Raw genomic sequence first — 17,316 nt, 5'->3', positions numbered from 1 at the left:
CAATTAGCAGGGACATGATTACACACTGTAGATTACACTTTATACCTGTCCTATCCCAAGGTTGAGTTCACGATGCATCCGATTACCTACATTGGTTGTATGTAGGGCTGTGACTGTTTTGGATGAAGACTGCCATGAAAATAAACTGTCAAAACCAACAAAAAAACACTTTTAATTAACTTTATTTTGATGGAGATATACTTTACCCATAGCAGCAGTGGTAACTATTTATTATTGTTTTGCTGACTTAGTCCATCTATTAAACTGTATACATCTCTTCTCCAATTATATTTTGATGCGCCACAATCAGCAGATCTGCTATACAGTTGAAATCAGAAGTTTACATAGGTTGGAGTCATTAAAACTCGTTGTGCAACCATTCCACAAATTTCTTGTTAACTATAGTTTTGGCAAGTCATTTAGGACATTTACTTTGTGCATGACAAGTAATTTTTCCAACAATTGTTTACAGATTATTTCACTGTATTACAATTCCAGTGGGTCAGAAGGTTACATTCACTAAGTTGACTGTGCCTTTAAACAGCTTGGAAAATTCCAGAAAATGATGTCATGGCTTTAGAAGCTTCTGACAGGCTAATTTACATAATTTGAGTCAATTAGAGGTGTACCTGTGGATGTATTTCATGACCTACCTTCAAACTCAGTGGGAAAATCAAAAGAAATCAGCCAAGATCTCAGGCGGAAAAAAATGTAGACCTCCACAAGTCTGGTTCATCCTTGGGAGCAATTTCCAAATGCCTGAAGTTACCACGTTCATCTGTACAAACAATAGTACGCAAGTATAAACACCATGGGACCATGCAGCCGTCATACCGCTCAGAAAGGAGACGCATTCTGTCTCTTAGAGATGAACATACTTGGTGCGAAAAGTGCAAATCAATCCCAGAAAATCAGCAAAGTACCTTGTGAAGGTGGAGGGAACAGGTACAAAAGTATCTATATCCACAGTAAAACGAGTTCTATATAGACATAACCTGAAAGGCCGCTCAGCAAGGAAGAAGCCACTGCTCCAAAACCGCCATAAAAAGCCAGACTACGGTTTGCAACTGCACATGGGGACAAAGATTGTACTTTTGAGAAATGTCCTCTGGTTTGATGAAACAAAAACAGAACTGTTTTTGGCCATAATGACCATCGTTATGTTTGGAGGAAAAAGGGGGAGGCTTGCAAGCTAAAGAACACCATCCCAACCGTGAAGCACGGGGGTGGCAGCATCATGTTGTGGGGTGCTTTGCTGCAGGAGGGACTGGTGCACTTCATAAATAGATGGCATCATGAGAAAGGAAAATTATGTGGATGTATTGAAGCAACATCAAAAGTCAGGAAGTTAAAGCTTGGTCGCAAATGGGTCTTCCAAATGGACAATGACCCCCAAGCATACTAACAAAGTTGTGGCAAAATGGCTTAAGGACAACAAAGTCAAGGTATTGGAGTGGCCATCACAAAGCCCTGACCTCAATCCCATAGAAAATGTGGGCAGAACTGAAAAAGCATTTGCAAGCAAGGAGGTCTGACTCAGTTACAGCAGCTCTGTCAGGAAGGAATGGGCCAAAATTCACTCTACTTATTGTGGGAAGCTTGTGGAAGGCTACCCAAAATACTAATTAAGAGTATGTAAACTTTTGACCTGCTGGGAATGTGGTGAAAGAAAAAACTATTTTTTTGTTTTATTCTTAAAATAAAGTGATCCTAACTGACCTACGTCAAGGAATTTTTATTAGGATTAAATGTCAGGAATTGTGAAACTGAGTTTAAATGTATTTGGCTAAGGTGTAAACTTCCGACTTCAACTGTATGTGCTGATAGGAGAGAATCTATGAAGGTCAGTTCATTGGGGAGAGGGTGAGGTGAAATGTGGGGACTGGGGGGTAACTATAGTATCTATAGCCTACAGGCTGGGGGTGGGTGGTTAGCCTCTGCCCTTCACCGCGGACCTTTTTCATTGTTCCAGTAGGTCGGAGGAGTGAGGTGGAAAAGTCGGCTCTCATTGCAACAAAAAAAAAAAAAGTGCATATTCACTGTCTATCCCTGGGTCAGTGCCACTTGAAAAATATTCTGCTAATCTCTGTAGTCATACAGTATAGTAGAATTGCATGATAATTTAAAAAAAGCCCCCCCCCAAAAAAAAGAGAAACATCTGACATAGCCTAACTCCACCACACGCTGCATTGAATAGTGAGAGTTAGTCTAAATGATGACTACTCAAATTAGTAATAGTCAGCTATCTTACATAAGTCCGTAAATGTGATTCATGGAATGCTTTAAAAAAAAAAATTGCTTCCCCTTAACGGTCTTGCTTAGGGGCCAGTAAGCTAAGCGTAAACACGCTAATGTTACGCCCGTCGGCTGTCAGTTATGTCGATGACTGTGTACATACAGCACGCCAATCACCGACACCGGAAGTCCCATGACCGTCACAGCTCTAGTTGTAGGCTTGAATTTGTTCAAGAGCGGCGTCGACGCCAGATTTTGCTTTAGTTTTCCTCAGCCTGTGTTTTGTTTCTCTCTCCTTTTCCTGTTAGATGGTGAGGCGGCTTCTCTCCAGAGAAGCCAACATTAATGCTTTTGACAAGGACCGCCAAGCAATCCACTGGGCTGCTTACATGGGTAATGAGTTGACCACATTTACATTCTGAATGTCCTTATCCCAGTGAGTGAATGGGCTGTGTGTTAGCCTCACAGCTCAGCTGTATGGTCCACCACTAGTGTTTTATTATGTCAGAATGATGGACAAAGTATGTTGATAAGATGTAGGTTTACAATTGTACTAACATGTAGCTTCAGCAGCAACGTCATCAGACGACCCAGTTGCAGCATCAGTAGAGTACTCATAGTCAGACGACATGCGCCTCAGATTACAGGTCATCATTTGCAGGAGTGCTACCATGATTTGGAGAGGCGTGGGATTCTACATCATTAGTCTCCAAATACTCTCGAGAAAAAACTAAAAGGGACAGATGTGTTGCTGTAGAATACCTGTCTGTTCTACACGGTCTAGGCCAAATTGCCATTTATGTTGACCAACATGCACGCCATGCAGTTCTAAAAGTATGTTTCAGGCCTTATCGTCTCTGGCATGTTTAGCGTCAGACCCTATGGATCGGAGCAAGGCCAGGGCATGCACAATGGAGACGTCATTTGATGACAGCTCTGAAAAATGTAGGTTAAGGTTTGACAACATTATTTAGACTGAGTTACTCTATGCTGTTGAATGAGTGTCAAACACAGCAGCACCATAGACAGTGACAAAGAACATAGCTAGAAGGGTTGCGGAAAGAAACACTTACCTCCAAGTCTCCTCTGCAGAGAGACTTGATCTTGCTTCTGGGACTTTCCAACAGGGTAACAAGAAACTGAGGAGAAAGTGTTGACAGAAGTTGAGTTCACACAAAATAGCTACATATATTAATAGCAGTGAAGAATAAAAGATGACCAACGCGGAAGATACAGACAGTCAAATATTAATACCCAATTTATAAAGTTAAGCATATTTACCAAACAAATCCCTTAAACATTAGTGAACCAACCTTTGACAACCCCCACAGTCATCACAACGAGCAGCAATTCTCTCACACCTCCCATGATGATGAAAGTAGTCTGTGTTATCAACAGGTAATGTCTTCCCATGGCCTGTATGAGGCTTATATATGACAAACATGGCTTAACGATCAATTAACAAGCTTGATTGAGTTGTTACGTTCAGATAGAAATAGACCATGTAGAACATATGTTGATTCTTATCAAGTTGGTGGGCAGGCAATCTTTTCTACTCCATATATTGCATTTATATCTGTAATGATTAACCCTAATGGTCTCAGATCAGCAGTAGAAAGAAGTATTCCTAATTATTTTAGGTGTAATCTTCAAAGATATTAGGGGGAAATAAACACTGTACCCAAATCCACGTTTTATGTTTTTCAGACAGTGAGAGAGAAGAGGGAGGGATAGGGGGAAGCACAACAGGCCCACACTCATCCTCTCGTACCACCAGGTTCCCTTCCAGCAGATACTGGACTTCAGAGGAACTTCTGCTGCTATACCCCATCTTTACCTTTACCCACAAAGGTCCTAAACGGTAGAAAGTGTCCGGCCAACAGACAGACGCACACCTTATGACGGCAATAACCTGTAGTCCAAGGGGATAGTAGCACTTCACTGAGAGCAAAACAGACAGGGACCAAAAGATGTGGAAGAAGCAATTAGGAGGCCTGCGTCTTGTGACCGTAGCGTACGTGTAGGTATGTACGGCAGGACCAAATCAGAGAGATAGGTACGAGCAAGCCCATGTAATGCTTTGTAGGTTAGCAGTAAAACCTTGAAATCAGCCCTTGCCTTGACAGGAAGCCAGTGTAGGGAGGCTAGCACTGGAGTAATATGATATATTTTTGGGGTTCTAGTCAGGATTCTAGCAGCCGTATTTAGCACTAACTGAAGTTTATTTAGTGCTTTATCCGGGTAGCCGGAAAGTAAGAGCATTGCAGTAGTCTAACCTAGAAGTGACAAAAGCATGGATACATTTTTCTGCATCATTTTTGGACAGAAAGTTTGATTTTTGCAATGTTACGTAGATGGAAAAAAGCTGTCCTTGAAACAGTCTTGATATGTTCTTCAAAAGAGAGATCAGGGTCCAGAGTAACGCCGAGGGCCTTCACAGTTTTATTTGAGACGACTGTACAGCCATTAAGATTAATTGTCAGATTCAACAGAAGATCTCTTTGTTTCTTGGGACCTAGAACAAGCATCTCTGTTTTGTCCGAGTTTAAAAGTAGAACGTTTGCAGCCATCCACTTCCTTATGTCTGAAACACATGCTTCTAGCGAGGGCAATTTTGGGGCTTCACCATGTTTCATTGAAATGTTCAGCTGTGTGTCATCCGCATAGCAGTGAAAGTTAACATTATGTTTTCGAATGACATCCCCAAGAGGTAAAATATATAGTGAAAATCAATAGTGGTCCTAAAACGGAACCTTGAGGAACATCGAAATTTACAGTTGATTTGTCAGAGGACAAACCATTCACAGAGACTGTAACAGTTTTCTTCTATCTCCTCCTCTGACGAGGAAGGCAGAGGCTGCGCAACAGCCTTTTCTAAACATTTTGAGAGGAATGGAAGATTCGATATAGGCCGATAGTTTTTTATATTTTCTGGGTCAAGGTTTGGCTTTTTCAAGAGAGGCTTTATTACTGCCACTTTTAGTGAGTTTGGTACACATCCGGTGGATAGAGAGCCGTTTATTATGTTCAACATAGGAGGGCCAAGCACAGGAAACAGCTCTTTCAGTAGTTTAGTTGGAATAGGGTCCAGTATGGAGCTTGAAGGTTTAGAGGCCATGATTATTTTCATCATTGTGTCAAGGGATATAGTACTAAAACACTTGAGTGTCTCTCTTGATCCTAGGTCCTGGCAGAGTTGTGCAGACTCAGGACAACTGAGCTTTGAAGGAATACGCAGATTTAAAGAGGAGTCCGTAATTTACTTTGTAATAATCATCTTTTCCTCAAAGAAGTTCATGAATTTATTACTGCTGAGGTGAAAGCCATCCTCTCTTGGGGAATGCTGCTTTTTAGTTAGCTTTGCGACAGTATCAAAAACGAATTTCGGATTGTTCTTATTTTCCTCAATTAAGTTGGAAAAATAGGATGATCGAGCAGCAGCAAGGGCTCTTCGATACTGCACGGTACTGTCTTTCCAAGCTAGTCGGAAGACTTCCAGTTTGGTGTGGCGCCATTTCCGTTCCAATTTTCTGGAAGCTTGCTTCAGAGCTCGGGTATTTTCTGTATACCAGGGAGCTAGTTTCTTATGAGAAATGTTTTTAGTTTTTAGGGGTGCAACTGCATCTAGGGTATTGCGCAAGGTTAAATTGAGTTCCTCAGTTAGGTGGTTAACTGATTTTTGTCCTCTGGCGTCCTTGGGTAGACAGAGGGAGTCTGGAAGGACATCAAGGAATCTTTGTGTTGTCTGTGAATTTATAGCACGACTTTTGATGTTCCTTGGTTGGGGTCTGAGCAGATTATTTGTTGCAATTGCAAACGTAATAAAATGGTGGTCCGATAGTCCAGGATTATGAGGGAAAACATTAAGATCCACAACATTTATTCCATGGGACAAAACTAGGTCCAGAGTATGACTGTGACAGTGAGTAGGTCCAGAGACATGTCGGCTGATTATTCGTTTTAAGTCTAATACTGCGGGTAATGGAGTCGCCAATGACTAGAGTTTTCAATTTGTCAGAGCTAATGGTGGGAAGCTTCGGCGTCTCTGACCCCGTAACGGGAGGAGTAGAGACAAGAGAAGGCTCGGCCTTTGACTCCGACTCGCTGCTTAATGGGGAAAACCGGTTGAAGTTTGTCGGCTGAATGAGCGACACCGGTTGAGCATTCCTACAGCATTTCTCTCCAGAAACCGTGAGAAAGTTGTCCGGCTGCGGGGACCGTGCGAGGGGATTTATACTAACGTTACTATCTGTACTTACTGGTGGCACAGACGCTGTTTCATCCTTTCCTACACTGAAATTACCCTTGCCTAACGATTGCGTCTGAAGCTGGGCTTGTAGCACAGCTATCCTCACCGTAAGGCGATCGTTCTCCTGTATGAGTACAGCGACTGCAATTAGAAGGCATCATGTTAATGTTACTACTTAGCTTCGGCTGTTGGAGGTCCTGACGAACCATGTCCAGATAAAGCGTCCGGAGTATGAGGATTCTGTGTTATGCACTATAGCCCGTTACCATATGTGATTTAATATTATCTGCTGTTGGCTTGTGTGGATGTATGTGTTATGCAACATAGCTGACTTGAACCATTGTTCAGTTTCAGGGCCATGGGCCTTTCTCATGATTGAAAAATACAGAACTGTGCAATGAGTTGGGGGGGGGCACATTCAGAACAGTCTTTTGTTAGATAACAGGAGCCAGGTGCCTGATAACTGCATATTCTACACAGCTACAACGACTGACCGCTGAAGCGCTTAAGGGGCTGGGACCAGCCTCTGCGCCAACAATCAACGATAGGCTGGGTGAGTCTAAACCACGCCCAGTCTACTCTGACAGGCCGGCTCGGAAGCAGGAACTGTCAGAGTATATTAAATATCTTTGTCAGGAACAAGTCAGTTCTGTTTTGCCCTGCGAGGTGGGACAGAGCCCATATATACGAAAATTGCATTTACCACTTATTGCTTAGCTAATAAAAGCCTCATTGTGATATTTATCCTGATACCAGATTCGAATTGACGCAACCCTGACACGAGTGAAAAAATTGAGGGAAAAACCAAAAATATAAACGGTAATTAAAAAGTAAAAACCGTAAAGTTGTCATGTAGCAACAAAACACCGCAACACGTAAACAAGTCTGCAAGTTGTGACCGGAAATGGCGTCAAAATGCTGTTGAGGTATCATGTGATGCTACTAGCATAAATGGACCAACACTGAGCACATGTAGCTTAAGTCAATTGGTAATTTAAAACACAGGGGTCTGAGTAATATTGCTGGCGCATGGATATAATGCAAAATAAATGTTGCCATCACCCCAGTTACTCAAGTCAGGTCATACACCTCAACTCCAAGTAGGAACCACCAAAACAATACAGAGGACACAAGTATTACAGTTAATGTTTAATTGAGCCAAAACAAGCAAATGCAGTTACACACTGGACTAGAGTACCCATGAACTCTTGCATGTCCCACGTCAGATATCCATGGCGTCGTCGCCGGACGGGCCGGTCGCAGCTTCAGAGGTGGCGTCGTCGCCGGACGGGCCGGTCGCAGCTCCAGAGGTGGCGTCGTCGCCGGACGGGCCGGTCGCAGCTCCAGAGGTGGCGTCGTCGCCGGACGGGCCGGTCGCAGCTCCAGAGGTGGCGTCGTCGCCGGACGGGCCGGTCGCAGCTCCAGAGGTGGCGTCGTCGCCGGACGGGCCGGTCGCAGCTTCAGAGGTGGCGTCGTCGCCGGACGGGCCGGTCGCAGCTTCAGAGGTGGCGTCGTCGCCGGACGGGCCGGTCGCAGCTTCAGAGGTGGCGTCGTCGCCGGACGGGCCGGTCGCAGCTTCAGAGGTGGCGTCGTCGCCGGACGGGCCGGTCGCAGCTTCAGAGGTGGCGTCGTCGCCAGACGGGCCGGTCGCAGCTTCAGAGGTGGCGTCGTCGCCAGACGGGCCGGTCGCAGCTTCAGAGGTGGCGTCGTCGCCAGACGGGCCGGTCGCAGCTTCAGAGGTGGCGTCGTCGCCAGACGGGCCGGTCGCAGCGTCAGAGGTGGCGCCGTCGCCAGACGGGCCGGTCGCAGCTTCAGAGGTGGCGCCGTCGCCAGACGGGCCGGTCGCAGCTTCAGAGGTGGCGCCGTCGCCAGACGGGCCGGTCGCAGCTTCAGAGGTGGCGCCGTCGCCAGACGGGCCGGTCGCAGCTTCAGAGGTGGCGCCGTCGCCAGACGGGCCGGTCGCAGCTTCAGAGGTGGCGCCGTCGCCAGACGGGCCGGTCGCAGCTTCAGAGGTGGCGCCGTCGCCAGACGGGCCGGTCGCAGCTTCAGAGGTGGCGCCGTCGCCAGACGGGCCGGTCGCAGCTTCAGAGGTGGCGCCGTCGCCAGACGGGCCGGTCGCAGCTTCAGAGGTGGCGGCGTCGTCCGAGGACATGCGCCTCAGCTTCTCCTCAGAGGACAGGGCATCATTTGCCGGAGAGCTACCATGGTTTGGAGAAGCTTGGGATTCTACTTCATTGGTCTCTAAATACTCTTGAGAAAAAAACAAAAGGAACAGTTGGGTATTCTACAGCAACACATCTGTTCTACACGGTCTAGGCCAAATTGCTAATCGAATTTTGAGCAACATGAACCCAACAGTTTTCAAAGTATATGTTTCAGGCCGTACCTTCTCTGGCTTGTTTAGCGTCAGACCCTATGGATCGGAGCAAGGCCAGGGCATGCACAATGGAGACGTCATTTGACGACAGCTCTGAAAAATGTAGGTTAAGGTTTGACAACATTATTTAGACTGAGTTACTCTATGCTGTTGAATGAGTGTCAAACACAGCAGCACCATAGACAGTGACAAAGAACATAGCTAGAAGGGTTGCGGAAAGAAACACTTACCTCCAAGTCTCCTCTGCAGAGAGACTTGATCTTGCTTCTGGGACTTTCCAACAGGGTAACAAGAAACTGAGGAGAAAGTGTTGACAGAAGTTGAGTTCACACAAAATAGCTACATATATTAATAGCAGTGAAGAATAAAAGATGACCAACGCGGAAGATACAGACAGTCAAATATTAATACCCAACTTATAAAGTTAAGCATATTTACCAAACAAATCCCTTAAACATTAGTGAACCAACCTTTGACAACCCCCACAGTCATCACAACGAGCAGCAATTCTCTCACACCTCCCATGATCATGAAAATAGTCTGTGTTATCAACAGGTAATGTCTTCCCATGGCCTGTATGAGGCTTATATAGGCCACTAATGACCTTAGTTTACCTGACAAACATGGCTTAACGATCAATTAACAAGCTTGATTGAGTTGTTACGTTCAGATAGAAATAGACCATGTAGAACATATGTTGATTCTTATCAAGTTGGTGGGCAGGCAATCTTTTCTACTCCATATATTGCATTTATATCTGTAATGATTAACCCTAATGGTCTCAGATCAGCAGTAGAAAGAAGTATTCCTAATTATTTTAGGTGTAATCTTCAAAGATATTAGGGGGAAATAAACACTGTACCCAAATCCACGTTTTACGTTTTTCAGACAGTGAGAGAGAAGAGGGAGGGATAGGGGGAAGCACAACAGGCCCACACTCATCCTCTCGTACCACCAGGTTCCCTTCCAGCAGATACTGGACTTCAGAGGAACTTCTGCTGCTATACCCCATCTTTACCTTTACCCACAAAGGTCCTAAACGGTAGAAAGTGTCCGGCCAACAGACAGACGCACACCTTATGACGGCAATAACCTGTAGTCCAAGGGGATAGTAGCACTTCACTGAGAGCAAAACAGACAGGGACCAAAAGATGTGGAAGAAGCAATTAGGAGGCCTGCGTCTTGTGACCGTAGCGTACGTGTAGGTATGTACGGCAGGACCAAATCAGAGAGATAGGTACGAGCAAGCCCATGTAATGCTTTGTAGGTTAGCAGTAAAACCTTGAAATCAGCCCTTGCCTTGACAGGAAGCCAGTGTAGGGAGGCTAGCACTGGAGTAATATGATATATTTTTGGGGTTCTAGTCAGGATTCTAGCAGCCGTATTTAGCACTAACTGAAGTTTATTTAGTGCTTTATCCGGGTAGCCGGAAAGTAAGAGCATTGCAGTAGTCTAACCTAGAAGTGACAAAAGCATGGATACATTTTTCTGCATCATTTTTGGACAGAAAGTTTGATTTTTGCAATGTTACGTAGATGGAAAAAAGCTGTCCTTGAAACAGTCTTGATATGTTCTTCAAAAGAGAGATCAGGGTCCAGAGTAACGCCGAGGGCCTTCACAGTTTTATTTGAGACGACTGTACAGCCATTAAGATTAATTGTCAGATTCAACAGAAGATCTCTTTGTTTCTTGGGACCTAGAACAAGCATCTCTGTTTTGTCCGAGTTTAAAAGTAGAACGTTTGCAGCCATCCACTTCCTTATGTCTGAAACACATGCTTCTAGCGAGGGCAATTTTGGGGCTTCACCATGTTTCATTGAAATGTTCAGCTGTGTGTCATCCGCATAGCAGTGAAAGTTAACATTATGTTTTCGAATGACATCCCCAAGAGGTAAAATATATAGTGAAAATCAATAGTGGTCCTAAAACGGAACCTTGAGGAACATCGAAATTTACAGTTGATTTGTCAGAGGACAAACCATTCACAGAGACTGTAACAGTTTTCTTCTATCTCCTCCTCTGACGAGGAAGGCAGAGGCTGCGCAACAGCCTTTTCTAAACATTTTGAGAGGAATGGAAGATTCGATATAGGCCGATAGTTTTTTATATTTTCTGGGTCAAGGTTTGGCTTTTTCAAGAGAGGCTTTATTACTGCCACTTTTAGTGAGTTTGGTACACATCCGGTGGATAGAGAGCCGTTTATTATGTTCAACATAGGAGGGCCAAGCACAGGAAACAGCTCTTTCAGTAGTTTAGTTGGAATAGGGTCCAGTATGGAGCTTGAAGGTTTAGAGGCCATGATTATTTTCATCATTGTGTCAAGGGATATAGTACTAAAACACTTGAGTGTCTCTCTTGATCCTAGGTCCTGGCAGAGTTGTGCAGACTCAGGACAACTGAGCTTTGAAGGAATACGCAGATTTAAAGAGGAGTCCGTAATTTACTTTGTAATAATCATCTTTTCCTCAAAGAAGTTCATGAATTTATTACTGCTGAGGTGAAAGCCATCCTCTCTTGGGGAATGCTGCTTTTTAGTTAGCTTTGCGACAGTATCAAAAACAAATTTCGGATTGTTCTTATTTTCCTCAATTAAGTTGGAAAAATAGGATGATCGAGCAGCAGCAAGGGCTCTTCGATACTGCACGGTACTGTCTTTCCAAGCTAGTCGGAAGACTTCCAGTTTGGTGTGGCGCCATTTCCGTTCCAATTTTCTGGAAGCTTGCTTCAGAGCTCGGGTATTTTCTGTATACCAGGGAGCTAGTTTCTTATGAGAAATGTTTTTAGTTTTTAGGGGTGCAACTGCATCTAGGGTATTGCGCAAGGTTAAATTGAGTTCCTCAGTTAGGTGGTTAACTGATTTTTGTCCTCTGGCGTCCTTGGGTAGACAGAGGGAGTCTGGAAGGACATCAAGGAATCTTTGTGTTGTCTGTGAATTTATAGCACGACTTTTGATGTTCCTTGGTTGGGGTCTGAGCAGATTATTTGTTGCAATTGCAAACGTAATAAAATGGTGGTCCGATAGTCCAGGATTATGAGGGAAAACATTAAGATCCACAACATTTATTCCATGGGACAAAACTAGGTCCAGAGTATGACTGTGACAGTGAGTAGGTCCAGAGACATGTCGGCTGATTATTCGTTTTAAGTCTAATACTGCGGGTAATGGAGTCGCCAATGACTAGAGTTTTCAATTTGTCAGAGCTAATGGTGGGAAGCTTCGGCGTCTCTGACCCCGTAACGGGAGGAGTAGAGACAAGAGAAGGCTCGGCCTTTGACTCCGACTCGCTGCTTAATGGGGAAAACCGGTTGAAGTTTGTCGGCTGAATGAGCGACACCGGTTGAGCATTCCTACAGCATTTCTCTCCAGAAACCGTGAGAAAGTTGTCCGGCTGCGGGGACCGTGCGAGGGGATTTATACTAACGTTACTATCTGTACTTACTGGTGGCACAGACGCTGTTTCATCCTTTCCTACACTGAAATTACCCTTGCCTAACGATTGCGTCTGAAGCTGGGCTTGTAGCACAGCTATCCTCACCGTAAGGCGATCGTTCTCCTGTATGAGTACAGCGACTGCAATTAGAAGGCATCATGTTAATGTTACTACTTAGCTTCGGCTGTTGGAGGTCCTGACGAACCATGTCCAGATAAAGCGTCCGGAGTATGAGGATTCTGTGTTATGCACTATAGCCCGTTACCATATGTGATTTAATATTATCTGCTGTTGGCTTGTGTGGATGTATGTATGTGTTATGCAACATAGCTGACTTGAACCATTGTTCAGTTTCAGGGCCATGGGCCTTTCTCATGATGGAAAAATACAGAACTGTGCAATGAGTTGGGGGGGGGGGCACATTCAGAACAGTCTTTTGTTAGATAACAGGAGCCAGGTGCCTGATAACTGCATATTCTACACAGCTACAACGACTGACCGCTGAAGCGCTTAAGGGGCTGGGACCAGCCTCTGCGCCAACAATCAACGATAGGCTGGGTGAGTCTAAACCACGCCCAGTCTACTCTGACAGGCCGGCTCGGAAGCAGGAACTACTGTCAGAGTATATTAAATATCTTTGTCAGGAACAAGTCAGTTCTGTTTTGCCCTGCGAGGTGGGACAGAGCCCATATATACGAAAATTGCATTTACCACTTATTGCTTAGCTAATAAAAGCCTCATTGTGATATTTATCCTGATACCAGATTCGAATTGACGCAACCCTGACACGAGTGAAAAAATTGAGGGAAAAACCAAAAATATAAACGGTAATTAAAAAGTAAAAACCGTAAAGTTGTCATGTAGCAAAGTAGGCAACAAAACACCGCAACACGTAAACAAGTCTGCAAGTTGTGACCGGAAATGGCGTCAAAATGCTGTTGAGGTATCATGTGATGCTACTAGCATAAATGGACCAACACTGAGCACATGTAGCTTAAGTCAATTGGTAATTTAAAACACAGGGGTCTGAGTAATATTGCTGGCGCATGGATATAATGCAAAATAAATGTTGCCATCACCCCAGTTACTCAAGTCAGGTCATACACCTCAACTCCAAGTAGGAACCACCAAAACAATACAGAGGACACAAGTATTACAGTTAATGTTTAATTGAGCCAAAACAAGCAAATGCAGTTACACACTGGACTAGAGTACCCATGAACTCTTGCATGTCCCACGTCAGATATCCATGGCGTCGTCGCCGGACGGGCCGGTCGCAGCTCCAGAGGTGGCGTCGTCGCCGGACGGGCCGGTCGCAGCTCCAGAGGTGGCGTCGTCGCCAGACGGGCCGGTCGCAGCTCCAGAGGTGGCGTCGTCGCCAGACGGGCCGGTCGCAGCTCCAGAGGTGGCGTCGTCGCCAGACGGGCCGGTCGCAGCTCCAGAGGTGGCGTCGTCGCCAGACGGGCCGGTCGCAGCTCCAGAGGTGGCGTCGTCGCCAGACGGGCCGGTCGCAGCTCCAGAGGTGGCGTCGTCGCCAGACGGGCCGGTCGCAGCTCCAGAGGTGGCGTCGTCGCCAGACGGGCCGGTCGCAGCTCCAGAGGTGGCGTCGTCGCCAGACGGGCCGGTCGCAGCTCCAGAGGTGGCGTCGTCGCCAGACGGGCCGGTCGCAGCTCCAGAGGTGGCGTCGTCGCCAGACGGGCCGGTCGCAGCTCCAGAGGTGGCGTCGTCGCCAGACGGGCCGGTCGCAGCTCCAGAGGTGGCGTCGTCGCCAGACGGGCCGGTCGCAGCTCCAGAGGTGGCGTCGTCGCCAGACGGGCCGGTCGCAGCTCCAGAGGTGGCGTCGTCGCCAGACGGGCCGGTCGCAGCTCCAGAGGTGGCGTCGTCGCCAGACGGGCCGGTCGCAGCTCCAGAGGTGGCGTCGTCGCCAGACGGGCCGGTCGCAGCTCCAGAGGTGGCGTCGTCGCCAGACGGGCCGGTCGCAGCTCCAGAGGTGGCGTCGTCGCCAGACGGGCCGGTCGCAGCTCCAGAGGTGGCGTCGTCGCCAGACGGGCCGGTCGCAGCTCCAGAGGTGGCGTCGTCGCCAGACGGGCCGGTCGCAGCTCCAGAGGTGGCGTCGTCGCCAGACGGGCCGGTCGCAGCTCCAGAGGTGGCGTCGTCGCCAGACGGGCCGGTCGCAGCTCCAGAGGTGGCGTCGTCGCCAGACGGGCCGGTCGCAGCTCCAGAGGTGGCGTCGTCGCCAGACGGGCCGGTCGCAGCTCCAGAGGTGGCGTCGTCGCCAGACGGGCCGGTCGCAGCTCCAGAGGTGGCGTCGTCGCCAGACGGGCCGGTCGCAGCTCCAGAGGTGGCGTCGTCGCCAGACGGGCCGGTCGCAGCTCCAGAGGTGGCGTCGTCGCCAGACGGGCCGGTCGCAGCTCCAGAGGTGGCGTCGTCGCCAGACGGGCCGGTCGCAGCTCCAGAGGTGGCGTCGTCGCCAGACGGGCCGGTCGCAGCTCCAGAGGTGGCGTCGTCGCCAGACGGGCCGGTCGCAGCTCCAGAGGTGGCGTCGTCGCCAGACGGGCCGGTCGCAGCTCCAGAGGTGGCGTCGTCGCCAGACGGGCCGGTCGCAGCTCCAGAGGTGGCGTCGTCGCCAGACGGGCCGGTCGCAGCTCCAGAGGTGGCGTCGTCGCCAGACGGGCCGGTCGCAGCTCCAGAGGTGGCGTCGTCGCCAGACGGGCCGGTCGCAGCTCCAGAGGTGGCGTCGTCGCCAGACGGGCCGGTCGCAGCTCCAGAGGTGGCGTCGTCGCCAGACGGGCCGGTCGCAGCTCCAGAGGTGGCGTCGTCGCCAGACGGGCCGGTCGCAGCTCCAGAGGTGGCGTCGTCGCCGGACGGGCCGGTCGCAGCTCCAGAGGTGGCGTCGTCGCCGGACGGGCCGGTCGCAGCTCCAGAGGTGGCGTCGTCGCCGGACGGGCCGGTCGCAGCTCCAGAGGTGGCGTCGTCGCCGGACGGGCCGGTCGCAGCTCCAGAGGTGGCGTCGTCGCCAGACGGGCCGGTCGCAGCTCCAGAGGTGGCGTCGTCGCCAGACGGGCCGGTCGCAGCTCCAGAGGTGGCGTCGTCGCCAGACGGGCCGGTCGCAGCTCCAGAGGTGGCGTCGTCGCCAGACGGGCCGGTCGCAGCTCCAGAGGTGGCGTCGTCGCCAGACGGGCCGGTCGCAGCTCCAGAGGTGGCGTCGTCGCCAGACGGGCCGGTCGCAGCTCCAGAGGTGGCGTCGTCGCCAGACGGGCCGGTCGCAGCTCCAGAGGTGGCGTCGTCGCCAGACGGGCCGGTCGCAGCTCCAGAGGTGGCGTCGTCGCCAGACGGGCCGGTCGCAGCTCCAGAGGTGGCGTCGTCGCCAGACGGGCCGGTCGCAGCTCCAGAGGTGGCGTCGTCGCCAGACGGGCCGGTCGCAGCTCCAGAGGTGGCGTCGTCGCCAGACGGGCCGGTCGCAGCTCCAGAGGTGGCGTCGTCGCCAGACGGGCCGGTCGCAGCTCCAGAGGTGGCGTCGTCGCCAGACGGGCCGGTCGCAGCTCCAGAGGTGGCGTCGTCGCCAGACGGGCCGGTCGCAGCTCCAGAGGTGGCGTCGTCGCCAGACGGGCCGGTCGCAGCTCCAGAGGTGGCGTCGTCGCCAGACGGGCCGGTCGCAGCTCCAGAGGTGGCGTCGTCGCCAGACGGGCCGGTCGCAGCTCCAGAGGTGGCGTCGTCGCCAGACGGGCCGGTCGCAGCTCCAGAGGTGGCGTCGTCGCCAGACGGGCCGGTCGCAGCTCCAGAGGTGGCGTCGTCGCCAGACGGGCCGGTCGCAGCTCCAGAGGTGGCGTCGTCGCCAGACGGGCCGGTCGCAGCTCCAGAGGTGGCGTCGTCGCCAGACGGGCCGGTCGCAGCTTCAGAGGTGGCGGCGTCGTCCGAGGACATGCGCCTCAGCTTCTCCTCAGAGGACAGGGCATCATTTGCCGGAGAGCTACCATGGTTTGGAGAAGCTTGGGATTCTACTTCATTGGTCTCTAAATACTCTTGAGAAAAAACAAAAGGAACAGTTGGGTATTCTACAGCAACACATCTGTTCTACACGGTCTAGGCCAAATTGCTAATCGAATTTTGAGCAACATGAACCCAACAGTTTTCAAAGTATATGTTTCAGGCCGTACCTTCTCTGGCTTGTTTAGCGTCAGACCCTATGGATCGGAGCAAGGCCAGGGCATGCACAATGGAGACGTCATTTGATGACAGCTCTGAAAAATGTAGGTTAAGGTTTGACAACATTATTTAGACTGAGTTACTCTATGCTGTTGAATGAGTGTCAAACACAGCAGCACCATAGACAGTGACAAAGAACATAGCTAGAAGGGTTGCGGAAAGAAACACTTACCTCCAAGTCTCCTCTGCAGAGAGACTTGATCTTGCTTCTGGGACTTTCCAACAGGGTAACAAGAAACTGAGGAGAAAGTGTTGACAGAAGTTGAGTTCACACAAAATAGCTACATATATTAATAGCAGTGAAGAATAAAAGATGACCAACGCGGAAGATACAGACAGTCAAATATTAATACCCAACTTATAAAGTTAAGCATATTTACCAAACAAATCCCTTAAACATTAGTGAACCAACCTTTGACAACCCCCACAGTCATCACAACGAGCAGCAATTCTCTCACACCTCCCATGATCATGAAAATAGTCTGTGTTATCAACAGGTAATGTCTTCCCATGGCCTGTATGAGGCTTATATAGGCCACTAATGACCTTAGTTTACCTGACAAACATGGCTTAACGATCAATTAACAAGCTTGATTGAGTTGTTACGTTCAGATAGAAATAGACCATGTAGAACATATGTTGATTCTTATCAAGTTGGTGGGCAGGCAATCTTTTCTACTCCATATATTGCATTTATATCTGTAATGATTAACCCTAATGGTCTCAGATCAGCAGTAGAAAGAAGTATTCCTAATTATTTTAGGTGTAATCTTCAAAGATATTAGGGGGAAATAAACACTGTACCCAAATCCACGTTT

At 48.9% G+C, this 17,316-nt stretch overlaps 3 protein-coding genes across 3 annotated transcripts; all 3 read right to left on the bottom strand.

The window, feature by feature from the left end:
- Positions 1-7,366: 7,366 nt before the first annotated feature.
- LOC149984396 (uncharacterized) lies at positions 7,367-8,738 on the bottom strand (the record flags this gene model as incomplete). The annotated part of the gene is made up of 1 exon (XM_090230552.1): positions 7,367-8,738. A coding segment is annotated over one exon (1,032 nt), but the record flags the coding sequence as incomplete, so codon positions are not given.
- Positions 8,739-8,851: 113 nt separating this feature from the next.
- On the bottom strand, positions 8,852-9,400 carry LOC149984395 (polysialoglycoprotein-like). Its single transcript, XM_090230537.1, has 3 exons — positions 9,332-9,400; positions 9,092-9,157; positions 8,852-8,954 (listed from the first exon to the last, which is right to left on the bottom strand). Exons 1-3 carry the CDS (start codon positions 9,390-9,392, stop codon positions 8,860-8,862), a joined length of 222 nt encoding a protein of 73 aa, XP_090086663.1. The 5' UTR covers positions 9,393-9,400; the 3' UTR covers positions 8,852-8,859.
- A 5,232-nt stretch (positions 9,401-14,632) lies between these two features.
- LOC149984394 (uncharacterized) lies at positions 14,633-16,971 on the bottom strand (the record flags this gene model as incomplete). Its single annotated transcript, XM_090230551.1, has 4 exons — positions 16,911-16,971; positions 16,671-16,736; positions 16,450-16,533; positions 14,633-16,314 (listed from the first exon to the last, which is right to left on the bottom strand). Coding segments are annotated over exons 1-4 (1,893 nt in total), but the record flags the coding sequence as incomplete, so codon positions are not given.
- Between the last annotated feature and the right edge of the window lie 345 nt (positions 16,972-17,316).

This window comes from Oncorhynchus mykiss, chromosome 3 (genome assembly GCF_057628025.1).
Source record: "Oncorhynchus mykiss isolate SJ-2025 chromosome 3, ASM5762802v1, whole genome shotgun sequence".
In the NCBI taxonomy this organism is placed as follows: Eukaryota; Metazoa; Chordata; class Actinopteri; order Salmoniformes; family Salmonidae; genus Oncorhynchus; species Oncorhynchus mykiss.
The sequence above is the reverse complement of the archived record's forward strand: the minus strand, read 5'-3'. Positions and strand labels throughout refer to the sequence as shown.